We start from the raw sequence: 26047 nt of genomic DNA on the forward strand, positions 1-26047 counted from the left end.
GCTTAGGCTTTCCCCTTAAGGAGACGTATTTCCACAGTCTGCTATTATAAATGTTGCTGCATTGGGAGTTCTTTATTTGTAGAACTTTGATCAGAACTTTCTTTAGGATGGATTCCCAGAATTGGAATATTTGGTGCAAAGGATGTGAATACTTTGGAGCATATTGGTAGATATGTTCAGTTCCTTTCCAGATGTGTTATATGAATTGATGCTCCTTTTGGGAAATATGTAGGAGTAGTGTCCACATTACCATGTCCTAGCCAAGATTGGGTTTACGTGTTTGTGTTAATCGCAAAGCAAAAGACAAAAAGGATATTCTTGGTTTTGTATTCACTCTGACTACGGAGGCTGCGCTTTTTCTCCAGGTACTGATTAACCGGTTTATATTTATTGCTTCTTTTATTAACTGTCAGTTTCGTTCTTTAGAGAGAACTTACTATTTGTTGTATTATTTACACATTTTTTTCTCAGCTTGTCAAACTCTAACCCAAATGAAAAGACATACAGAAATCTTATGTTTGTTGTAATGGTGTAGCTTAGTGTGTGCACACCATTCCTTTCTTGTTCACATGTACATGCCCGGCACGGAAAGTATTCTTTGCCTTCTTTTATTCTGAAACTCTCTCCCTGCAGGGAGCTTGAAATCCTGTCTTCCCCGGGAAGGGTACCTTAGATGAAAATAAGGCACGCGTGCCCTCTCTGTTCCATGGAAGTAGCCATCAGCAGTCTTAACACACCTTGCTGTGGGGGGAAAAAGCATGAATTGTGCTAATATTTTTTGCTATTAATTTTTCCATGTGTGTAAATAAATGTCACATATGTATTTTAAAACAGTGGTGTGTTTTCACGTGTGATAACGTAGAAAATGAGGCCAGTCACTCCATGTGGCACCGCTGGCAGGAACATACGCTAGATTGTTCTGAGCCGGTTTCCCTGTCGTACTAAATATTATCCTTCATCAGAGAGCATTGGTAATGCATCAAGCTCCAGTTCGCTGCTTCTGCGGCTCGAGAATTGTTTTGGAATCTGAGGAGATGTCTGTCTGCGAGGTAGCATCCGGCCACACCTTTTGTTTATTGGGATTATTTGCTATTAGACAAGCTAGAGCCTCGTAACGATGCCGTAGTGCATATACAGCTGAATCACGCAATAATATCTTTTAAATGTTTCTGCTTCTAGACAGTGGAAAACCTAAAAGAAGTACAGTAGATTCAAAGGTAAGAACCACTGTGCTCAGCTTTCCTGGACATATATGTGCATATGTATGTGTGTGGATACATATGTGAATGTATACATGTGGGGATAGGAGTGTGAGTGTGGGTGTATTTATATACACACATATATACAGGTGCACACATGCATACACACGCACACACACGCCTAGTCCACGGGGAGTTGTCTGTCTGGAGAGAGAATGTTACCACATGGGAAGAATTTCGGAGTCACGGTGAGTTCTGAGTTGTACAGCACTTACATAGTAGAGGGTCAGATAGTGACGGGGGAGCCCTCAGGAAGAAGGTGTCATCAGGGTTTGGAGTTTGGTGGATTTGTTTGGGGAAGAAGAAGGAAAGTCATAAGCAAAGACCGGAAGTGGGAACGAGCATGACAAACGCTGGGTGCTGGCCTATGGGAAGTAAAAGGTGTGGCTTGCGGAGCGGAGAGGGGGATCTGAGATAATAGAAGTCCAGACAGTGGAGGGTGTTTATCGCTGCATAGAAAATAGGAAGTCGTCAGGAGTTCTTGATCAGGAAGGACTGTGCTACAGAGGGTGTTGGGGACAGATGTTCTGAAAGTGATGCGCAGAGCAGCCTCGGAGAGGGAGACGGTGAAATTAGGAGGACCAGGAAGAACGTGGTTGTGACAGTACAGGTTTAGGGCCACAGGGACCTGCACTAGAGCAGAGTCTCAGAATATGGAGTAAGGAATGCGGGTGGGGTGGCGGGGTGGGGGGAGTAGGTTTTTTTGGTTTTTGTTTTTGTTTTTTTTTTGATTATTTGTCTTGTAGAAGGGTAGATAGATGGTAGAAACAGCAGAAGGAAAAATTGGGAACATTTTGGTTTGGGAGATCTTCATATTTCAGTGAGGGAGCATCCAAATGGCAATATTTAGTTTTAACAGCTGTGTTGAAAATAAATGACCTACAGTGAACGACACGTCCCTCCAGTGACAGTTTGCTAAGTTTTGACTTGACTGTATACCTGCGAAGCCACCACCACAACGCAAGTGAACATATTCATCACCCCACAGGTTCCTCCTGCCCCTTTGTCTTCTCCCATCCTCAAGCAACCACTGAGTTGCGCTCTAGATGAGTACCGTAGAACTTTGTAGAAGAGCGTTCTGCAGTACGTGCTCTGTTTGTCTCCTGTGACTCAGCATAATTCTTTCGAGTTCATCCGTGCTGTTGGGTGTATCAGTAGTAGTTCATTCCTTCTCACTGCTGAGACTTAGTCCGTTGCACTGATGGCAGTAATACGCTGATCACTTGAAATTGGGAATGGCGTCCAGGGGAAGTGTCGGGATGTGACCTGGGTGGGCATCCGTAGTCCTGCTGGAGCTGGAAGAATGGAGACACGCTCCAGGGGGATCGGGGGGCGGGGGCAGGGAATAGGGGGTAGTGGGAGGCAGAAGAGACTGCTGAGAAAAGGAAATGGGTGAGGAATAATTCCATTCTCTGTGAAAGGGGATTGCAAACATCTTGAAAGGATGGTGAATTTTATTTCCAGAGAGCTTTTGAAGGTCAGCAGATTTAAGATTTAAAAAGGATGTGCTTTTCTTTTAATTTGTATTTTTATTAGTGTACATTTTCTGCCAGTATCATCCTAAAACAGGTTGTTGTGTTTTTTTAGGCAATGGGAGAAAAATCCTTTTCTGTTCACAATAGTGATGGGGCAGTTTCTTTTCAGGTATGTATTCTCTCTGAGTAATCTTCATAGGATTTATCTCTATAGCGTAAAAGGGTGAATTTGCAAAAGAATTTTGAATTTCGGATTAATAATTTAGGCATGCTACGTATCAGTCACTCGAATGTGGTAGCTTTCTCTATAGCAAACCCACAAGGTGGATATTGTTACCCACCACTTAGCTGATCGTGTCTCTGAGAATGAGTGACTTTATGAATGTCCAATGTGAGTGACAAGGTCCACATTCCAACCCACATCTGCCTGGCTGTCCCCACGCCGCTGTCTCTTTAATCCCGTGCTGCCTCCCATTTGGAGTGTGCTAGAAACACAGAATTCTGTCCCTAGAAGAACGCTGGTGATCATTTAGGATGCTGTAGGATTTTAGAGAGGAGTTCACCGAGGCTCAGCAGCGTTGACTGCCCATCTGCCCCCTTCTTCACTGCCTATGAGTGTTTATGGCAGCATCAGAGCCTGTGGATGGGGTAGGACGTTGGATAGGGTCTCAGCACCCACTGATGAGCTGGTGACCTTAGACAGCTCACTTCACTCCTGGATCTTGCTCTTTAATCATCTGAGAGTGAACAGTGATGGTACCTATCTCATAGAGTTGTTCTAAGTATCGTGTTTTTAATATAAAAGTGCTTTGAAAGCATTATACAAATAATGTTTTATCATTAATTTGTAAGAATCACTGCCCCTTTTCTAACCACTTTTCATTAATTGAGGGATAATCTGCGTAGAGTGAAATGCGCAGGTGTTAAATGTGCAGTTCCATCAGTTCTGACATGCTCGCACCCGTGTAACCCACTCTCTATGAAGATTCTCTATATTTTTACCACCTCAGGGTCCCCCATCCCTGCTTCCAGTGTTCTGATTCCTTTCAGCATAAATTATTTTGCCTATCTAACTAATTTTTATATGGTCTTTAAATTTAGTGACCGTAGGTATTAATAGCTAATTGAGAGCCTCTGGATACTCATCTGCTCTGAACCCTCAGCAACTTCCCATCTGCCTCAGAGCAAAAGCTCCAGCCTTTCCCGGTCTACTAGGCCATGTGGTCTCGCTCTCTTCTCTGTGACCTTGGCTCCTGTTTCCGCTCCAGCCACAGAGGCCACCTCACTGCTTCTAGAAACGACCAGGTCTTAGGCTCTGCTCTGGCTGTACCCACTGGCAGGAATGCTTGTCCCTTAGAAGCCGGTGATTAATTTCTTCCTTTTCCAAGCCTCTGCTCAAATGTCATCTTCTCAGCAAAGCTTCTTCCATTCGCCCTATTTTAAATGCAGCTTCCTTCCCTTGCCTCCTCCTGCTCGTTTTCCCTTAGCACTTCTTCTTTCCAACATGCTGTGTGCTCTGCTTATTTATTACGCTTATTTTCTGTGGCTCCCTTTAGAGGGTAGCCATAAGGGAGAGGTGTTTTGTTTGTTTGTTTGTTTTTGTTTTTTTGTTTTGTTTTCTTTTTGATGTATGTGAGATCCCTAATCTTGGGCCTGGACTGTAATAGGCTGTCCATTAGTAATGATGGAGCCGGGTGAATGGGTGCAGAGTGCTTACACGTTGTTATTACCTTAGTTCATCCTGCCAGCAGCTCTATGCTGGAGGCACTGTTACTACTCCCCTTTTACAGATGAGGAAGCTGAGGCTCAGAGAGGTTAAGTAACTTGCCCAAGGGGAGGATTCAGACCCAGGTTTGTCTGACTCCAAGGCCCATCCATGTGTTTAATCACTTTGTTTACCGCCTCCTTAAGAAAATACAAAAGGTACTTTTTTCTCTTTTCTTTCTCACTTCAAAGTGCTTGTTAATACAGTATAAGTTTTTTGAAATTTCTTTAAGCCTTTTAAAAAAAAAAAATGACCAAGGAAAGCATGATAGGATATACACGTTTGTCAGTTGCTAAACCTTTGTGTTACAGTGAGTGTTGTGATCAAGGACATTGGTTGAGATAAGCAGTGCATAGGCTTCTCAGGACGCAGGAAACAGGCAGTGGATGGACCGTCTGCCTTCTCTGGCTTCCCTTCTCCTAAAGAAGTCAGTTAGTAGGTGACCCCTTGCTATTCTGCTACTCAGGATCCTAATTTTGGACAAGGCAGTCGTTGTGAGCTTTTCTTCTCCATCCACAGAACAGGGATGATATTTTATTTGCCTAAAGCAGGAAAGGGACTGTTAGCCCTCATTCCCACTCTAAAACATGCATTTTTGTTTGATTTTGTTTTTTTAAGGGTCAGGTACCTGCTCTTATCAATCATGATGATTGTACTGACTTTTTAAAAAATTCGTATTTCTTAGAAACTTCATATGATTCTTACTTTTGGAACTAAAAGTTATTACTATGTGTTGAAGCGTTTTCTGGCTCTCCCTGTGTAGACTAAAACACACGCTCTTAGGTTTACATTGCTGAGTTCAGGACGCAGTTTAACAAAGTAATAATTTCAGCTTGAATGTTCTTAGTCTTTTATTTCCATCTTCTTGTCAGATGTCTGTTTTCCCCTGTCCTTTTTAACTGCATGGTGTAGTATCCTTGCAGAAGAGTGAATAATATTTATGTTGGATACAAATAATTATAGATAATAACCTTTGTAACTGTCATTGGAGACCAGAAATCGAACAGTGCCAGCACCCCAGAGACCCCGTGTGACCCTCACATCCCTACCCAGCTGTTAGGAAAAACGTTGTCCCCATCGGTTCCTCGCGTCTCTTTATAGTTTATCATCTACGTAGCCCTAAGCAGTATGTTTTCAGCTGCTTGCAAAATGCTCTCTAGAATTGACCAAGGAGTTGTTAGTCTAATCTTACATATAAAATGTCTGGATTTACATTAAACTTCATTTTGAACCCATGAAACGTGAGAAATAGAAAATTGTGCCCATGTAGAAAATGTAGCCTGTGTCTCTGTTGCCTGAAATCACAGGAGTAAATTTTAACAAGGGAATATTGGTTCTTTACCTTTTCAAGTAGCAGAGGAGCCTCCTTTGTTTTCAGGAGTATTTTTCACCTAAAGAGCAAAATAATATGTTGACTTGGAAACGAGGTGCCTGCTTCGTAGGTTATCCCTCCAGCCCTCAGCAGAAGCCACCGCAGGCAGGGGGGCTCTGTGTCAAAACGAGGACAGCGACGTGGTGGGCATAGAACCTCGGTGGTGGGCATAGAGGTGTTCACTGAGCGGTTCTGTCCCCTTCCTGCTACCTTGAAAATTGTTACAGCAAAATACTGAGACAGAATCACAAAACAAGAAAACATCTGTGTATTTTATTTTATTTTTTTTAAAGATTTTATTTGAGAGAGCAAGCATGAGCAGGAAGAGGGGAGGTGCATGGGAGAGGGAGAAGCAGGTTCCCCACTGAGCAGGGAGCCCAATGTGGGGCTCAATCCCAGGACTCTGGGGTCCTGACCTGAGCCAAAGGCAGATGCTTAACCGGCTGAGCCACCCAGGCACCCTGAAAACGTCTGTTTCTGCTCTGGGAGAATCTGATTAAGAAATTAAGAAATCTAAATAATTAAAAAAAAAAAAAAGAAATTAAGAAATCTGTATTTTTTTTCTGTCCATAGCATTCATGATCTATTTCTGAGATTGAAACATTTAGCTGAGGATTTGGGTACTCTTCAATTTTTGTCTTCTTCACTTTCAGTTTTTCTTTAACATCAGCACCAATGACCAAGAAGGCCTCTACAGTCTTTATTTCCATAAATGCTCTGGGAACGAAGTGCGGTCTGGCGACAAGTTTTCCTTCAGCCTTGATGTGAGTACCGTATGGAAGGTGTTCCACACGGATTTTGTCAGCCTTGTAAAACGTGAGACATTTATTTCATTGTAAGAGCAGGTTTTAGCAACACTTAAGCAGAGTAGGAGAATAATGTGGCCAGAATCCCATTCTGCAGAGGATTCACAAAAAAATATAAAGCAATTTGGGATGTTTTTACACTTTAACCTGTGCATTAGAAATGTGGTTGTTACCTGATACTTCCTTAGCCAAGTGAAGCAGCTAAGGTGACAGACTGCTGATTATGGGATGACCAGTTCCTGAAAAGTAAGCATTAATTTCATGTTCATTTCAGATTGAGATCACAGAGAAGAACCCTGACAGCTACCTCTCCGCAGGAGAGATCCCTCTCCCAAAATTATACATTTCTATGGCCTTTTTCTTTTTCCTTTCTGGAACCATCTGGATTCACATCCTTCGAAAACGACGGTGAGTTGTTACTTTCTTGAGCCGTCCAGCTTAGAGTGTGTTGAGAGGTGCATAATTTCACCTTTTGCTGGCTTCTGAGCCTCGGAGGGATTGGCACTAGCAACCTTGTCCTCTTCAAGGGGGATCTTCCCTGAAACAGGGAGACGGTGTAAGCCTTGCAGTGTGGGGAGCCTTTGCGTGCCCTGGTGTTTGTTTACTTCCCTTTGCTTTGTTTAAAAAGCAAATCCAAATATTTTAATAATAGCCAAAACAACATGTATAAGCAAGTGTTTCCATAGTGAAGACACTGCGGTCCTGGACTCAGAGTGAGCTCATTGATCTCATTCAGGGGCTATTTGCTCATGAGAGGAGGTTAGTGACAGTGACCCACTGCCTGCCCAAAGCTGGCATTACTGTTCGGTACTGCAGGGGTCTGCTCGGAGCCTGATGGGCAGAGGTCTTGGCCTCCAGAGGCTTGTCACTGCAGAAAACTTAAAGCCCACCTGCCTGTCTCTTGGCCTCTCTTCTGAAACCAGAAAAAGCTTTACCTGCATGTACTCAGTTCTCGAAGGGAGCACCTGCATGTGTGTGGGGCGAGTGTTTAAATCTGTCTCCTTCACACCAAAAAGAACTGAGAATAAAATACTAATTTTCAGTTAGAGTAGTGTGAAGTATTTGTTATAAGGCCCATAAACTAAGTAAATGATGGTATTTGAATATGGAAATGTAATGTGGATTCATTTAAATTCACAAAATAGTTAAGCACCCCAAATACCTCTTTCTGTGGAGCATTGGGCGGAAATTGAGACCTCTGTAGCCCCCGGTGGCCTGACGGTCTTCTGGCGGACACGCTCCGCGGGAGTGGTGAGCTCGGGCAGGCGCAGTGCTGGCTCCTGTTTGTCACGAGATTTGCTCCGCTCACCAGAACAAGAGCCACTTGTTCGCTTGGGAAGGACCCTGCGTGGTCATGTTTGCAGTAGGCTGTCAGGCAGCGTTTAATAAGAGAAAAAGAATCTTACCATTTCAGGCTATAAAAAGGTTTTTTTTTGTTTTTGTTTTTTCTTTAAAGATTTTAATTATTTATTCGACAGAGATGGAGACAGCCAGCGAGAGAGGGAACACAAGCAGGGGGAGTGGGAGAGGAAGAAGCAGGCTTCATAGCCGAAGAGCCTGATGTGGGGCTCGATCCCATAACGCCGGGATCACGCCCTGAGCCAAAGGCAGACGCTTAACCGCTGTGCCACCCAGGCGCCCCTATAAAAGGGTTTTTAAATAAAGTCTTGCTTCTGCCTTTATTAGAAGAGTAAGAACTGGGAGATAGGGGCCCAAATCCAAGTATAAACGTGGACTGCTTCCCCCTGTGTGTCTCGCTTCACTCCCTGAGCTACAAAACTGGGACAGGGTCATTGCCCTGCTTTCCTCCTAAGGGTCTTGGAACCTTGGGTGTGTTATGCGATTCTCCCCGAGGTAATGTGCTGTAGAGGGCTTTGCAAGTCAGGTGCTATGCAAATATGAGGTGCATACAAAGTAGTTGACCAGGCAGGTGTTCAGGGGTATTTTAGTTTCCGTGTGTTTAGTGATAATAATGCTCATTATCACTGGTTCACTTACATAAAATTGTGGGAAGTTTTAAATCTGTGGCTAAATGAGGCCGACCTACTTTGTGCAGCACGTGTCTAGCTTCTTGTCGAAGTGTAGTGTACGCACCAGGGTGTATAATGGAGGCCTTCCGCCCCATCCCCATGTTTTTCCAGGAGACTCACAGACAGTTGTGTTGGGTTGGAAATTTGAGTCACATAAAAGGATGTGACTCCAAGGCTTCGTGCATTTCTGAGGCTCACAGTCCCTTAGAGCTGGGAGGAACTGGGTGATCTTTGCCTCGTCTTATGGAGGTCTTGAGAGGGGAAATGAGAGACATGGTTAGTGGCACCTGCCACAGCTGGGAGTGGAACCCACATCTGCTTGCCGTGCGTATGCAGCTCCTCTCAACTCTCTGAGTTCTGTCCCGGGCCCCCGAGTGTGGGGAGGGGAAGACAGCCGATCGGTTTTCAGTGCCTCCTCCTTGCCCCATCAAGCACTTGATGCTCGTGGTTTCGGCTCATCATCCAGCTGCCCCTTGAGGCAGGCGTTGCCCCATTTTCAGAAGAGGTTACTGAGGCTCGGGGGTTAGGTTGTCAGGGTAGAACCAGTATTTGAGCCAGGTTTCTGAGGCTTTGGAGCGTGTGTTCATCCCAGACATCACTGCCCCGTGGCTGATGGGACTCCAAGCGGAGGGTGCTGGGGCGTGTGAGTGAGCACCGGGCTCGGCCCTGGGCAGTTCTGTGCTCTGGGTACATCTCATTGTTGTTCAGGAGTGGCAGACTCCTCTGGCCTTGACCTTTTTTTTGACCTTCCAGTAGGTAGGCCCCAGACAGGAAAGTAGGAGGGAGGAAACCAGCCCGGAAAGGGAGTGTGCGTCAGTTTGTGACATGCCCGCCTTATCATTCCGTGCAAGGCCCCTCTTCTTCGTTTCCCCTTCATTTCCTACCCCTCGCTCACGCTTTTCCGAGCTACTCAGATGCAGGTAATAGGTGGTCTTGGGCATGCGTGTATTCTTATAAATAGCTAATGTTTATTGATACTGCCTGTATTTTTAACTTGTATAAACTATACTATCTACAGATACTATTCTCATTTTTCCTGCAGTAGTCTCTTTTTTAAGACCAGTCACATTGTTGTGTGTCCATCTAGCTCATTCACTTTTAGCTACTCCGTACTGTGCATCCCCACATTCTACTTCTGCATCCCTTTAGTGAGGGACCCCTCCCCTGGCCTCCATCCCCTGGCTCCCCCCAAACAGTGTTGCCAGGACCTCCCGCCCCTGCCCTGGCCTTGTCCCCTTATGGCTCTGTGCAGCCTCAGGGGTACACGGCCAGAAACAGGTGCACTGGGTATGGGGTAAATTCTTATTTAATTTCATTAAGTGCTGCCAGATTGCCTGCGCCAGCGCACGCTTCTAGCAGCGGAGCAACAGGGCTCCTGTTTCCCTGTGTACCAGCCCTGACGTCTTATTTTTTGCCAGTCTGATGGTTGTAAACTGGTACTTCATTTTATCTTGCATTTTCCTAAATACTGATGTTGTGAACTATCTTTCTAGGGACTTGTTAATCATTTGGGTTCCCCCTCTTGTGACTGCCTTTAGGCTTTGCACCTTTTTCTGTTGGGTTTTCTGTCATTTTCTTGTCGCTTTACAGGAGTTTCTTGCATATTTTGGATATCAGTCCTTTGTCTGCTTCGACTTAGCAAATCTCTTCTCCCAGTCTGTTAAACTTGTCTGTGGTATTCATTGTTGAATGAAAGTCTTTCATACTAAGAGTCAGAGCTCTCTAATTTTAGACTCTTGGGCAGTGCCTCTTGGAAGAAGCCTCTCCCTATGCCAAGGTCACAAAAGATGTGTTTTATGTTTCGCACTGGGATCCATCTGGAGTCCCCCTTTATGTAAATGCGAAGTAGGGACACAACACTGTGTGTGTATATATATACACAGTTTTTTTTTTTTTTTTTTAAAGATTTTATTTATTTACTTGACAGAGATAGAGACAGCCAGTGAGAGAGGGAACACAAGCAGGGGGAGTGGGAGAGGAAGAAGCAGGCTCATAGCACAGGAGCCTGATGTGGGGCTCGATCCCAGAACGCCGGGATCACGCCCTGAGCCGAAGGCAGACGCTCAACCGCTGTGCCACCCAGGCACCCCTATATACACAGTTCTGAGCTGATTTTCCCCATGCCAGTTATTAAACAGTCCATCCTGTTCCTACCAGTTCGCTGCCCCCTTATCTATCCACACGCAGGAATCCATTTCTTAGTTTTCTGTTCTGTGGGTTTATTTGTCTGATGCTGTACCCATTCCACGTGTTTTACTGCTGTGGCTTTGCAGAACGTCCTGGTATCTAAGAGTGTGAGTTTCCTCCATAGCTCTTATTCAAGTTTTATGTACTCTAAGAGTTTTAAATTTGTCTCCCAAGTGGTCTTGGGTCTCATGAGGTGAGTTCCCAGGGAGGCAGCAGCCCAAGTTGGATGAGTGTGTGTGGGCATGGCGGTGGGAGCTGGCGCTTTCCCCCGCTGGCCTGGTTTGTCTGGCGGGTCCCGGTCCTTCCTGTCGCCTGGCTCTGCGCCCGCCCCCCTCTGGCCGTACCTCACCCCCCACAGCCATGCCTGGGCACCTTCTGCTCTCCCAGGGGCTTCTTTCCAGTTTCATAGATCCCGCCGCCTCATTCTCGCCTCTGTGGCCTTTTTCAGGGTGGTTTCTGGGCACAAAGCTGGCAGGCTGTGCAGATTTCCCTCTTATCAGGAGCTGGAACTCGTCCTGTCTGGCTTCAGTGCCTGACGCTGCTCCAGGCACAACACAGACTTGTGCACGAGAGGTGACTCTGGGGCTCCATCGGGGCCGCTTCTGCTGGCGGAAACTAGGCCTCCAAAGGGCTTCGTGTGTGTGGTTTGCTTGGATTATATTTACTGCTTCCTTGTAAATGTGTCTCATGCCTGGAGCTTCAGCCGTCCTTTGGAGGAATGGAATATTCCTCTTTTTTCCCCCCTTTTTTAAGATTTTATTTATTTATTTGAGAGAGAAAAAGAGGGGAGGAGCATAGAGGGAGACTGAGGGAGAAGCAGACTCCCTGCTGAGCAGAGAGCCCAATGTGGGGCTCAGTCCCAGGACCCTGAGATTATGACCTTAGCCGAAAGCAGACACTTAATTGAGCCATCCAGGAGCCCCTGGAATAGTCCTTTAATTCTTTTCTCTCTGTTTTTATAGGAATGACGTATTTAAAATTCACTGGTTGATGGCGGCCCTTCCTTTCACGAAGTCTCTTTCCTTGGTGTTCCACGCAGTATGTATTAGTATTTTGGGTCATTTATGAAATGATGTACAGTGTCTGCGCAGTCAGGAAAAACAAATTGGAAGGAAGGGGAGCTAGGTCAGTGGGAAACAAGATGAAAGAAGACCTTTTCTCATGAAGCCTTTGGCGTAGGAGAGGCCATCACAGGGATAAATCATCACACCCTCCGTCTGTGACCCGAGCCTGGAGACGTCATCTAGCACTGCCTACATACCCAGAGTTTTCCTAGAACCTTATTTGTTTTTATTCCTTTTTGTTTCTTTGTCTTTTTTCGAGATTAGAGTGCCACCTGCTGAATTGTTTCCACGACTTGATTTTTGTAAATACTCTCCCGCGTTCCGATTTGGTTTGAAGCTTGGTGTTAGCGTACTTATTTGAGAGAAAAACGGTGCTCTAAAGATGGAGGCATGTGAACTGAGCTTACGCTTTGAATCTTTAGTCCGGACGCAAAGTGAAGTGCACCTGCCCGTGGGAGGAGGGTCACAGCTGCCCCGCGGCACCCGCCGGCTGCACTTGTGAGGGCGACAGTCTCCAGACACACGCTCCCCTGCACTTAAAAGTGTTGGCATCAGAGGAGTAGTAGTGTGTCCAGTGACAGGCTCTGGAAGTGACAGTTATTTGGATAATTTCCCATTTGGATCTAAGTTAAAAGATTCTTTTTGGAACTTTGTAGATAATGAATGACAAGACCCTTGAGTTACTTCAGTGTCTAGATAGCCGTTCGTGACAGAATGAAAGGTCTACGAGGAAATCGATACCGGTGTTTGTGAGTTCTGCCAGGAAGCATTGTGGGCGCGCTCCTGAAACTTGCCTCTTTAATTAAAATGCGTTGGTGGCTTTAAGTAGCTCGAAAGTACAGATTTTTTTTCAAAAGGACAAAACAAAACAGAACAGTGGAAGCTGCGTGACTCCGCATGGATTTTTTTGCTGGCTGGCTGGCTGACTTCTATAATAAGCAGCCGGGGTGTGCAAGGTGAAGTGCCTGGCTGGGCTACTGAAGAGACCTATGGCATTTGGTCCTTGGGGATTTTAAAGAAATTAACAGGGAACCATTTGCCAGCGTGAATCTCCTGCCTCAAAAGAGGGACCTGGTCTGCGTGCTGGTGGCGTCGAAACCTTGTGGCAGGTTTCTTGTGCTACCTGACCCTGTTCGTGCCCCCATGTGCTGAACTGTGAATTGACAAGTGAGGTATTAGTGCGTGGGGTGGAGGGGACAACACTCCTCCCATTGTGAGGTCCTGTGGCGGCCTTTCCTGTTTCGCTGTGCCCTGTGGTAGAGGGACCTTCTGAAATGCAGTCATCTCATTGCAGATCGACTACCACTACATCTCCTCGCAGGGCTTTCCGATCGAGGGTTGGGCTGTCGTGTATTACATCACTCACCTGTAAGTACGCAGAGGGACGTGCAGAAGTTGGGGAGGCCGTGGTAGGAAGGGACCTGCCTTGCGTTAACAGTTGCTACCCTCCTGTGGTAGCCTGTCCGGGTTCCTGCCAGGCCAAAGGGGCGTGGCACACAGGTGGCTGTCCGGTCCTGGGAACTCGGGGCTGCTGGCCTGCTCCGGGGAGGGGGTTGCCTCCATGGGGGGGACTAGCTGCTCAGGAAGGAGTGGGGTGCTTGGTGAACTGTTTGTGTGCTGGGTCACTTATGAGGTGTTTCCTAAATTTGGCCCCCTGTCTTTTCCAAGAAGCATGTGAAGTCATGAATGAGCTGTGCGGTGGAACTTGCAGAGAGAGTCTGAAGAGACCATTGGTGTCTGAAACTTTTTCTTTTCCAGCTTGAAAGGAGCACTCCTGTTCATCACCATTGCGCTCATCGGCACCGGCTGGGCTTTCATTAAGCATATCCTTTCCGATAAAGACAAAAAGATCTTCATGATAGTCATCCCACTCCAGGTGAGGGGCCCTAATCCTGCGTGTCCTGGTTGCGTCCTGGCACTTCAAAGGCCCAGCTCTGGGCCTGTCCAGGCAGAGGGAGTCGGCTCACCCAGAAACCCCCGCTCAGACCACTGGCGTTCTCTTTCTGAATTCTGCAGACCTAGGCCTCAGGTCATTGCCCTGAGAGCTGTCTGCCATCACTCATCTGGCGAGCGGCTTACGGATGCCTGCACTTGAGTAGAGAGCTGCTGGAAGGTCAGGGAACATACTGCCTGCCTTCATGCCTCTGGCTGCCCTCTAGCCAAGCTCAGGTATATAGTGTTTTAATTAGCAAATTATTGTAAGGCTGTGAATGACACCAGTGAGTTCTCACCAGGTAGACTATTAAGTAGACATCAGGGCAACTGCTTATTAAGCCCTTCATGGTTTGGGACCCGAGGCCAAGGCCAGCCTTGCCTGGTTGTGAGCCCCTTGGGAGAGGAACCTTGTCTACTGTGTAACAGTCTTATTGGAGACAGAGATTGGGCATAAAGAACTCAGAGTAAACAGAGAGGGCTTAGCAGAGATGCAGGACTGCTCTGTTCTGCTCCACCAAAGAGCATGCGTTCGATAAAAGTTGTTCTCATCGTCTGCTGTCATTTGGGAGCGCAGTGCAGGTGTGGCAGGGGAAGGAAGGAAAGGGACAACTCCCTGGGCATCCGGATTAGCCTGCTCACTCTGGTGATTGGCAGTCTGGCGGTGTTCGTAGCAAAGCCACCTTCACATTAATGACAGAGGGACTCACGTGAGCACCAAATGAATGGTACAGACAGTGGCTGTAGGTTTCCCAGGAGAGGGACTAGTTGCCCAAATGTGAATGATCTAGAAGCCTTCAAGATAGCGAACGGCCTTGCGTAGATGTTTAAGGAGAGAAACGTGGCAGGCACAAGAGCAGTAGCAGGAACCGGTGAACAGGTGGTGGTGCCGCCGAAGGAGCAAAGACGTTGAGGAGCTTACAGGCCTGGCTGCTGAGTCCCCACGGCCGCTACACCGGCCAGACTGAGTTCTGCAGCCTGCCAGCACCTCCCTGCTCAAAAGGGAGGGCTCGCGTCCTCTTCCTGCCGTGTTGCACTGCTGCCCGTCGCCCTTGCCCCCCAGAGCTGCCACCATCCCTCCAGGCAAACCTCCCTTCCCCACCTCAGACTGGGATGTGATAGGGCACAGCTCTCCCGGCTTCCCTCTTTTGCACCCCTGGCACTGTGGCTTTTAGCACAGATTAGGCAAGGTTACATGGCAGGCAGCTCTGAGGAAACGGAACGTTGAAAAAATTGAATATAAGGAAGTTACGCGTTGATAAACATAGGGACTAGTCTGGGAAGGCCTTGAATATCAGCCCGGAAGCTGAAACTACTTCTTCGTGGCCACGGGGAGCCAGTGCACATTTCTGAGTGAGAAGTGAGAGATGTCCAGAATGTACGCACAGACTTTCAAGAACATTTTTGGCCCTTTGTTCCACATCAGGGAACATTTTGTCTTGTTGTCAAGAGTGTGAAGTAAGGACCAAGTGGAATTAGTGACTTAAGCTGGGAAAACCTTTGTTTCCACTTTGTCTTCCTAGAGAGAGTCCCAGTGGCAGGTGGTTAGGATGTGTGTGGCAGAGGACGACTGAAATTCCAGAATGATTTTTGCATTTGTATCAGGTGAGGTCTGGCTTCTGTGATAGTTTCACTAAAAGGTCCTAGATAGAAAAAGAAGCTCTCCTCAGAGACGTCCTGAATAGCAGCAAAACAGATTTTGTGTTCTTTGTCAAAGCGTATAGACTGACCTTTCCAGCAAGCAAGCAGAGTAGTTGAGACCTTGGACTTTTCGTGGAGTGTCGAGGTGGACTTGTAATCACTGCATGCACACCTACTGGAGATCTCCCAGAGAGTGTCCCCTTGATTATGCTGAGAGGTAGCTCGGGTGTGAAATCCTGCTATCCCACTTTTGCCGGCTCAGGGACCTTTCACAGCACACGGGTACCAGCTCTGAACCCTCAAGGCCAGTTGGAGCAGAACGTGGACGCAGATGGGCCTCAGTGGAAAGAACTAAACCATGTCCCGTGTGGAGGTGACCCAGGTGGGTTTGCTCCTAGGAGGAGCAGTGTGGCCACTCAAGCACGTGGCCAAAACCCGCCATTGTCATTGCTCTGGTCTCCGATAACGCCCTCGGGTACCTCAGGCTGTGACTGAGGCGCAGTGGCAGCCGCACAGGGAGAGCTTGGGTCTGAGGAATCTGGGCATCATGGCTGAGCGGGGTGTGCGGGCCTCCCATTCGGCATCTGAGAGGCTCTGCTGAGGCCTTGGGGCCTAAAAAGCAAAGCAGAGTGTCCTGGTGATCTGTGCTGTGTCACAAATCACCCCAAATGCAGTGACAGAAAGCAACAATAGCCGCATATTCTCTCACGTTTTATGTGGGTCAGGAATTGAGGAGTGGCTGTGCTGGGCAGGCCCGACGTGGGGCCTCCTGCAGTCGGGCAGTGGCTGGGGCTACCTCGAAGTCTTCATTTGCCTCTGTCTTCTGGGCCGGGAGGACTTGATGAGGTGGGGTGGGAATAGCTGGGGCCCCTCAGTGTCTTTTTCTCTGCCTAGTCTCTCTGCCTTGGCAGCCCCGGGGTAGCCAGACATCCCCTGCAAGAGGGCTCAGGGCTCCAAAGGCGTGTGTCTGAGCAAGAGGGCCAGCCAGAGCTGGTGTCCTTTGTGTGATCTACCTTGGAAATCACATGGCCTCACTGCCACCTCACTTGCTCAGGGCAGTCTCCAGCTCAGGAGGAGGGCACAGAGACCACTCCTTGAGGGGAAAGCAGAGTATTCTGAAAAGCATGTGGCACTGGAGAGAACGCCGTGGCCATGGTTGGGGGCCTGCAGGCCGAAGTGTCCGCCTCGTCCTGTGGCTGCTGTTGTAGAGATCGGCCCTTGCTTTAGGACCTCAGCCACTTCTCGTGTCCTGTAGGTTCTGGCAAACGTGGCCTACATCATCATAGAGTCCACAGAGGAGGGGACTACGGAGTACGGCTTGTGGAAGGATTCTCTGTTTCTGGTAGACCTGCTGTGCTGTGGAGCCATCCTCTTCCCAGTGGTGTGGTGAGTACCTGCAGCGGGGAGGGGGGCCACGGTGCACCCCGGGGCTCATGCACCAAACAAGACCAGGCTGCTGAACCAGACTTTCCCAAACCAGTCCGAGTCACACGGGGCATCCGTCTGACAGATACAGCTTCCTGGGTCCCCAGGCTGACCTGGCTCAGTCTCCAGGAGCAGGAGCCTGGAGTTCGTGTCTTTATCCGGTTCCTCACTGCGTTCCGATAGAGCTGATCTGGCACCATGGCTTTTAGCACAGATTAGACAGTAGAGAGCGGTCTGGAAATGAGAGCTCAGCAACAGCGTAACCTAGCAGCGTGGTTTGCAGGGAAGGGAGTTGAAATCCTTGCCTTTTCTTGCCAGGTTAGACGGAAAGTGCGGGAGTGCATGAACGTAAGCTAGTGAGAGTCCCAGCACGTACACACGTAGGTATCTTCAGAACGGCAGGCTGTAGACGCAGCGTTGTGCTTCAACTCTGTAAAGAAACGTTAGTACCACATCAGTGGTTGATGAGAGGAAATACCCTTGTTAAATCTTATGCCAAGTGAAGGGAATTACTGGTTCGGTAGGAAGCAAGTAGAGGAGAAAGGGCTAGCAAAAATAAAACACTCACTCTTACAGCGATCTAGTTCTGTGGCTCTCTGAAAGCGGTTATTTCTTTTGGAATAAAGTTGTGTTTTTGTTTTTTTTTTTTAATTTAACTTTTTTTTTTTTTTTTAAAGATTTTCTTTATTTGACAGAGAGAGGGAGAGCATAGGCAGGGGAACAGCAGGCAGAGCGAGGGGGAGAAGCAGGCTTCCCGCTGAGCAGGGAGCCCGATGTGGGTTCTAACCCACGACCCTGGGATCATGACCTGAGCCGAAGGCAGACGCTTAACCGACTGAGCCACCCAGGCGTCCCTGGAGTAAAGTTTTTAAAAATGAGGTGCTCCACACTGCAGTGGCCCCATGCAGTGAATTCTTATTTTTCAGGATCCTGGGGTTTATCAGTTCTTTCAGTTATTGTGATTATTTAGGACATGGTACCAATAGAGTGTAATCCTCACTCCAGCAAATTAGATTCACTCTTGACCCTTGTTCCGTCATACATCACGCGCGCACACACACACACGTCTGTGCAGCAGGCATTTTCCAGCAGAGACGACAGAGTACGAATGAGTCCTCATCTCTGCCACTGCCCTGCGTCCTACCCGGGAGCAGGTGGCTCAGGCACCTGTAACAGGATGACCAGCGTTGTCTCAGATAGAGCGACTGATTGTTCTCGAACACAGTGCAGTCCCTTCTCTTCCCTCTGCTACTCTCAGCAAAAAGAAGGGGCTTGCGGGTTTGGGGAAGATGCAGGCGAGTTATAGGGCTGCAAGTGGCCATTTCCCGCCCCTGGTTCATTATCGCACCAACGAGCAGATGCCACATGGCAAGGTTTTTGAAGGTGAATGTTCTGAAAGTGGCTGTAAAATGAAAAACATCAAGTGCTAGAGGGAACTCAAGGAATAGTATCGACGGTTCTTTTGAAGCACTCAGACTCAGCCCGCATGGCTTTGGTGCCAGCTCACTTTCCTGTACTGTGCCATTCAGTTCTCCCACGTGGGAAGATGACCCAGCAGGGCGCGGGCATGGGGGGGGTGCTTCTTAGGAGAAAACACTATTCATGGTCAGGTAGAGAGTGGGTGGCCCATGAGGACTTCAGCCCCCCATGTAAACACGACCTGCCCTTCCCCTGGGCTGGATCTGCCTGGGCTGTTCTCATCCTTTTGAGACGGTCTTTCCTTTCCAGCCTCAGCACTCTGCCTAGAACTCTGATCCATCGCTTCGTTAATAGTGTTAATGTTCCCGTGCTGCCCTGCAGTGATGTAATTAGCTACCTGGCGCATCACAGCAGGAGGACAGACTCCCTGGAGGCCCGCACTTTGCGGCAGAGTTCTGCATCTCCAGTCAGTGCAATAGGGAGTTTGCAGGAAGCCATGTGCTCACAAGCTCCTAGACCTAGACTTTAGAAATCAGCCTCTGGCCTCAGCGGGGGGCCGTGTTCTCCAGATAGCAGATGTGCTCCACGGCAGTGCTTTGGGGTGGCATAGTTGTGGGAACGAGAGATTTTAGGTGGAGAGAGAAATGAAGAGGGTTGAAGTGACTGTGTTTTGCTTTGTCTTCCCATCACACCCAGGCCCCTGCCAGACCTTTTTTAGCCATTAGAGGGCATCCTTGACTCTCAGGCTTGAGCACGTGATAGGGCAAGCAAGGTGTCCGTTAGCAGGGATCACTTTGTTTAGGGAGAGTGCTCTAAAGCCATCTAGTCCCGCCCTTTCAGTTCGTAACTGGGGAATTCAAGGCCTTGAGTTACTAGTGCTGGAAACAGAGAAGAATGCAGATCTGTCAGCTAACCTTTGTTCTGCAAATGTTTATTTTTAGGTCAATCAGGCATTTACAAGAAGCATCAGCAACAGATGGAAAAGGCAAGTTCCCTTGTGCTCTTTGGTGCTGCAGGTCCTTCCCCAAAGCCAGAGGCCGGGGTACTGCCCAGAGGTGGAGGTGGAGGCAGAAGGGCCACGGTCTCCTGGGAGTGAGGCTGGGGAGCCCCGGGGGCTTTGTGAGAGCAGCCAGCGTTGTTTGCTGGAGAGGCAGGGGGTGACCTTTGCAGAGGTCAGCCACGGAAGGAGGCTTGGGGGTGACTGCTATTGATCGAGATGATTCATTCCACTTCCACTCATGAGCGTGATTTTCACCTTCTCCAGACTGAGTCAGGAGGAGGAAATCTTGTCTGGGAAGGACCAGATAGCACTTCGCTGTGAGAACAGGAGGTATTACGGATTGGGGATGGCTATGTGTAAAGCATCCCTTCCTGCCGATTTAACACGCTTTCAAAATAGATGTGTCGGTATTAATTTAAGATGAGACTGATGCCGGAGAGAACCTTTGAAACTCTCTGGTTTTTAAATGCTTGTGCCATGATAACCCTTCTGCATCTCCTTGGTTTTCTGACCATCCCTCCTAAGAAAAGGCCACAAAGAAAATGCTTTGTGTTTCTGAGCTGATTTGAATAGTGCACGACCGCAGGCCGTGGCATAAGGGGGGGCTTCTTTGGACCCCCTAGGGCTTTCTCAGTGCTCGGAGCTGCCTCTGGGTCCGGGTGCTGATAGCAGTGTTCCTTAGGGCAGATAATTCATTCGTTGTTGATGAAGTTTTGTTGCTGACCTGTTTAGTATTATTATTATTATTATTATAAAAATGTGGATTCATTTTAGGAAAATTGGGAATCAGGTAATAGGTACCAATCTTATTTCGCACTTGCCATATAATTAATACCACATTATTTTCTTTAAGTTGAACTAAACCCGACTTCAAGGCTTCACGCCAGTGTCCGGCGGGATCCTGGGGTTTTACGAAGAGCACCGCGCTCGGGGGGCCGCTGCGAGGCTTGTGGTCTTGGCCCACAGTCGTTGCTGTGGAGACTCCTGCCATCCAGGCCTTGTAGCTTTCTGGCTCTGGGCGGCCTGGCGCCAGGGGGCCCTGCCACCCCAGGCCCACCCGGCCCAAGTGGCTGCAGGCCCCACTCAGAATGTGCCAGCCCGTGTTTTCTTTCTTGTCCTGGGAAAGAGCTCTTTTTTGTTTTCTCCCCTTTTTCTTCAAAAGCACTGGTTTCCCTTTTCCCTCTGGGACAGATTCTTGTCAGTTGGTTTCAGCTTGAACTTTGCATAAATGTTTTGCTTTTAGCCTGGCTCAGAGCTCAGAGAGCCCTCCTGCCTTCTTGGGATGGGGTAAAGGGAAGTTACAAAAAATAAAACGCTAATTAGAATCCTAGTAAAGCACCCTGCCACAAACAGAAAAATCCAAAGTAAAGAATAAAAACTCATCTTCTGAGGATAACTGTTGTTTGGGAGATAGTCTTAGCTTCTTTCTTCTTTTTCTGTGCTTGTCTTATAAAAAGGTGCCTTTATTATTATTTTTGTAACAATGAATAGGTTGTTCTCTTAATTTTAACATATTGAGGGGCACCCAGCTGGTTCAGTTTGCTGGCTTGGTTGGTGGAGCGTGTGACTCTCGATCTCAGAGTTGTGGGTTTGAGCCCCACGTTGGGTATAGACATTACTCAAAAAAATTTAAAGTTGAAAAAAATTTTTAATATATCAAGATGAGACATTTTACTTTTTCATCTTTATACACTTCAGTATTTCTGGGTTCATTTTTCTTACTGCTTGGCTGAAAATGTTTACAAATTCCAAGGAGGATGTCCTCCATTTGGTGAGTTTTATGGGTACTTTTCTTCTTGGCCTCATCCTTCCCCTTTGTGGATTCCTCTGACCATTCTTCACTAGCTCCCTTCCCGTCTTCTCCATCATCCTGATCCCTCTGACTGCCTCTTCACTTTCTGCACCCAGCTTTGCGAGGGCTTGGGCATGACCATGGTAATGAATTGTCTCTGTGACCATTCGCTCCACGAGTGGTTGATGGTTAACGGTTGATGTTTAGTTGGGTGAAGCCCAAGATGGGGTGGAAATTGTCTAGGCACATCTGTAGTGAAAAGAAACTATGGAACGTGAATGCTCTTGTCATTGCCTGGGGCACACGAGGCAGTTTCTCATTTTTTCCACCAGGTGACAGCATGCGACCTCTTCAGCAGAGAGCGAGTATAAAAACAGGAAGTCACACCAGCACACCAGGGCTCTGGCTCACCGGTTCTCTGGTTGACATACTGTTAAGAGGGGCGCCTGGGTGGCTTAGTCATTAAGCATCTGCCGCATCTGCCTTCGGCTCAGGGCGTGATCCCAGCGTTATGGGATTGAGCCCCACATCGGGCTCCTCCGCTAGGAGCCTGCTTCTTCCTCTCCCACTCCCCCTGCTTGTGTTCCCTCTCTTGCTGGCTGTCTCTCTCTCTGTCAAATAAATAAATAAAATCTTAAAAAAAAAAGGACATATTGTTAAGAAAGTACCCATTTCTCATCAGCAGATATCACAAACCCTTTGAAAGGGGGACGGAGTAGTTAGAATGGGGGTGTCTTAATCCCTGTTCTTTCACTGACTCGATTTAGGCCGTGGCTGCTGTTTAGCTGATCTGCAGATGCACATTTCAGTCAGTACCTTGAAAAATGGTTATGCCTATAGCTCTTCCAGAGTCAGGTCAGCCGTGTTCCCGCGGTCAGGTCCCCCCTGCAGAGAACTCTCAGGAGTAGCATCCCCCACCCCTCAGTGGCAAGCCGCCCTGGGGTATGACTGCAGAGCGGATGACGCAGAAGTGGGGCAGAAGCCGGAGTGAGCACGCTGCCGACCTCCCGGCCGCAGGTTCCCTGGGTGTTGTGCTTGACCCCCGGGCTCCTCAGTCCACCCTGCTGCGATCTAGCCCACCCCAGAGGCAGCTGGCAAAGTGAAGGCCACGGGCAGTAATGTCTGCTGCTAGATTTGGAAGCATTTTGCTGGGTGGATGCTGATGCTCTGGTTCCCGATCTTGGGCTCTCCGTGTCGTTGACTCAACTCATGACCTTGACAGTGGCTTGGGCTTGAGACTCTCAGCGTGAGTGCGGTCCAGGCTGACTAACAGCTAGCAGGGGAAGTGCTGTTGGCAGTGGCTGTCCCTGCGTTTGGGATGGTGGGTGGCTTTCGGAGTGCTTGTTTGGATGTTGTTTCTTTGTCTCTGGAGTCCTTTTGACTGGACCTGAGGGAAACCCTGAGGCTGCAGCTGCCCACTGTCCTTCAGCCGCGCTTTGTCTCCTCTGTCACACGCTGTTGCTCCTCCCAGCTCCCCTGTCATTTGGTGTCACTGCTGCGCTGCGTTCTCGGAGCGGAAGCTTCGTGCGTCTCCCGCAGACCCTGAGCTCAGGGTGCACCGTGTTTTGCCTGCCGGCATTGGCTGTCACTGCCCTTGAGCGTGGACCTGTTGCCTCCTTTCTCCACCATCATTACCTCCGAGGACTGGCCAGGGGATAGACGCCCTGCATTTATTGAACAGTCTCTGCTGCTGCTCGTCGTCCCCCCCCCCCCCCCCCCCCCCCCCCCTTCCTGNGATTCAGAGGAAGTGTTCTGAGGATTCTGGGCTTTTATGTGAGCTTCAAAGGCATGTGAACAAACGGCGACTGGCTAGTTGCAGGGTTTGCGGAGGCCTGGCTTCATGGGATCGGCCGCCACGTTCTGCAAGTAGCTGCGGCCGTGGGAAATACTCCTCAGGGTGGCAGTTCCCACGAGGGTCCTCAGGGTCACACTGTTTTCATCACCAGCTGTGGTCATCCTTTTTGCTGTTGACGTTTGCACCGATGGTACAGGAGCAGTGGCAGGTCTAACAGCGGTTGCCTGAGCATTATTCAAGGCCATAGCACCCAACTGTGTTAGCGGCCGTTGCTACCTGCTTGCTGGGGGTGAAAGAGGCTCGTTTCACTGAAGAGTGGCCTCGATGAAATAGTAGAAACTACTGTGTTATTGAATCTCAACCCTTACACCCATGTCTTTTAAAGTTCCAAGTGTCATGAAACAGGGAGTATGCGTGAAGCACTTCTGCCGTGCACTGAAATATGATACTTGTCTGAGGGGAAAGCACATGTGCAGTTGTTGGAGTTGCAAGCTGAACCAACTGCTTTTCTCTTGGGACATCATTTTTGTTTGAAAGAATAAAATTTTGGTATGGTTACTCAGACATGAGGTTTTGCCAGACATTTTCTTGAAAATGAACGAAGTAAACATGTCCGTTCAGGGAAATGACAAGAAGTATTTGTTGCTGGCGATCTCATTTTCACTTGAAAGCACAAATGTTAATTTAGGAAAACTTACATCCACCATTGAAGGCTTGATAGCTTCCCAGTTCTTAAAAGACCTATGTGAGAAGGGGTGATATTAACAAACGTGACTTTAAAAAAATATTTTATGATAAAAAGTGTCACTGTTTCAGAGACTTGCATGACTCCGTTGAACAGTATCTTCCACCTGGCCAGTGCATGTTACACTGTCGTGCAGGAATGAGAGAGCCATTCGAAGTACAAGATGGACCAGTGGAATTTTTTTAAGATTTTTTTTTTAAAGATGTATTTATTTATTTGAGAGAGAGTGCATGCGCGCATGGGGGGGGCAGACTCCCTGGTGAGCAGGGAGCCCTGTGGAGGTGGGGAGGGGGCTCCATCTTCTGACCCTGAGAGCATGACCTGAGCCGAAATAGAGTCAGATGCTCAATCTCCTGAGCCACCCGGGCACCTCAAGATTTTAAGTAACCCTTACCCCCAAGGTGGGGCTCGAAATCACAGCTAGCCAGGCACCCCGGACCAGTGGATTTTAGTGACAGATTATCAAAGTTTACTGATACAGTTTCAGATTCCCCACCTCACCAGTCTTTAGGAAGCTACCACTTGTCAAGTTTCAATGTCAAAGAAGACTTCACAGTTCTCTGAAAAGGCCTACATATACATAAGGCCATATTTTCTTCACATATTTCAACCAAAACACCCTTTGACGGCAGACTGATTACAGAAGCAGATATGAGAATCCAGCTGCATTCTGTTAGCCAGACATTAAAAAGGTTTACAAAAACAGAAAACAATTCCACTCTTCTCAGTTTTTTTGAATGAGTTATTTTTTATGGAAAAAATATTTATACTAACATATAATGGATTTGTCACTTTTAAATTGATTATTAGATACTTTTGCAATTTGTTTCATTTTCTGACATGGTAAATATAGGTAGATTTTACCCACATAAACAAAAGTTCTTTGAGGTCCTCAGTCATTTTTTAAAAGTATGAAGGAATCCTGAGACCACAAGTTTGAGAACCTTGTGATAGGAATGAGGCTTCTCGAGTCTCTCGTGGTCGTCACGGCCATGACCAGAAAGCCTGCCTGGTTCTTTTTTCCTGTGCCTAGAGAGTTTATTTCAGACTTATTGGCCAGAGTCTCATGACTGTTTAGAGTCCATCAGTTCTGGGCATCTTGTGCCCAAAAAAAAAAATGTTTTATTTGGGTGCATTCATGTAAACAGACTTAATAAAAAACCCATTGATGAGAAAGGAAGAAAATTACCCTTTCCTGTTTTTGTAAGTAAAGTATTTTTTAAAGATTTTATTTATTTATTAGCACACACGAATGGGAGAGCGGGGGGGGGGGGGGGGGNGGTGGCAGAGGGAGCAGTTGGGAGGGGAAGCAGACTCCCCGATGAGCAGGAATTCCCAATGCGGGGCTTGATCCCAGGACCCTGGGATCATGACCTGAGCTGAAGGCAGATGCTTAACCAACTGAGCCACCCAGGTGCCCCTGTAAATAAAGTTTTATTAGAATGCACCGTGCCCGTTTGTGTATGCATTGTCTGGTTGCTTTTGCACTTCAGTGGCTGAGTTGAGTCGTTGGGGCAGAAATCATCGGGCCCACAAGGGTGCTATCCAGCCCTCTACAGAAAAAGCTTGCCAACTCCTGGCTGTTGTAGACATTAAAGAGATACCATTTTAAAAATCATGCCTATAACAGTGATGTTGACCACTGACTGTTCACTCTTTCCTGAGTGCTTTGAAAACTGTAAAGTTTGCATAGAGATAAGAAATTAACTGCTTTTAAGCATTTATTGAACCTCATCTTTGTATCCAGAATTGTGTTGTCATTTGATTGGGGCAGTAGCATTTGCATCATTATCTGCTCTGGTATTTTACCTAACTTATTATTCTAATGGAAACCTGGGCTTTTCTTTCACTAACGAGATGGCTTTTAGCATGAATTGCCCACAGTTTACCAGCAGAGCTTTGGGCTGTACATTTCCACCTGGGCTGCAGTTTATAAGCGCTATCTTCCCTGACTGTTTGACTCAGTTCCTGGTTATAATTTCAGGTTTGTCCAATCTTTATTTACATTTTCTGAGTAGAAACTAAGGTACCCTGGGCCCATTGATGCTGTAGGCAGTGAGGATTATTATTAGGTTAGACCTGGAGGCCCTAGGTCAAATCCCTAGCGTGAAGAAGGAGGTCAGGAGAAAGGGGGAGCCTCCCAACCACACATTTGGTGTGATGTCCCTTCCCCAGCACTCCGGGGCGGGGGGGCTCTAGAACCGGGTGCCGCCCGGGTAGGGATGAATGAGTTCCTCCGGAATGGTTCTGTGCCGTTTTCTTCCCTGCCCTGCCCTTGAAGATAGCATTGGGATTACCCCTCTGGAGCACTGTTTCAAGATAATAGGAGAGAAGAGGCAG

At 47.8% G+C, this 26047-nt stretch overlaps 1 protein-coding gene across 2 annotated transcripts in view; it reads left to right on the top strand.

Annotated features, from left to right (window-relative positions):
• The first annotated feature begins 1117 nt into the window (after positions 1–1117).
• GPR107 (G protein-coupled receptor 107) overlaps positions 1118–26047 on the top strand; it is a 46367-nt gene continuing 21437 nt past the window's right edge. For both annotated transcript variants that reach the window (XR_004626616.1, XM_034664669.1), the window contains exons 1-9: positions 1118–1217; positions 2847–2903; positions 6525–6635; positions 6952–7085; positions 11857–11932; positions 13253–13326; positions 13717–13834; positions 16787–16917; positions 19317–19360. Coding sequence is in view for 1 of the 2 variants with exons in the window: in XM_034664669.1 (XP_034520560.1) it covers positions 1164–1217; positions 2847–2903; positions 6525–6635; positions 6952–7085; positions 11857–11932; positions 13253–13326; positions 13717–13834; positions 16787–16917; positions 19317–19360 (799 nt within the window). In the remaining variant the exon portion in view is untranslated. The remainder of the gene's footprint in view (positions 1218–2846; positions 2904–6524; positions 6636–6951; positions 7086–11856; positions 11933–13252; positions 13327–13716; positions 13835–16786; positions 16918–19316; positions 19361–26047) is intronic.

The sequence above is a fragment of the Ailuropoda melanoleuca genome, chromosome 7, assembly GCF_002007445.2.
Source record: "Ailuropoda melanoleuca isolate Jingjing chromosome 7, ASM200744v2, whole genome shotgun sequence".
In the NCBI taxonomy this organism is placed as follows: domain Eukaryota; kingdom Metazoa; phylum Chordata; class Mammalia; order Carnivora; family Ursidae; genus Ailuropoda; species Ailuropoda melanoleuca.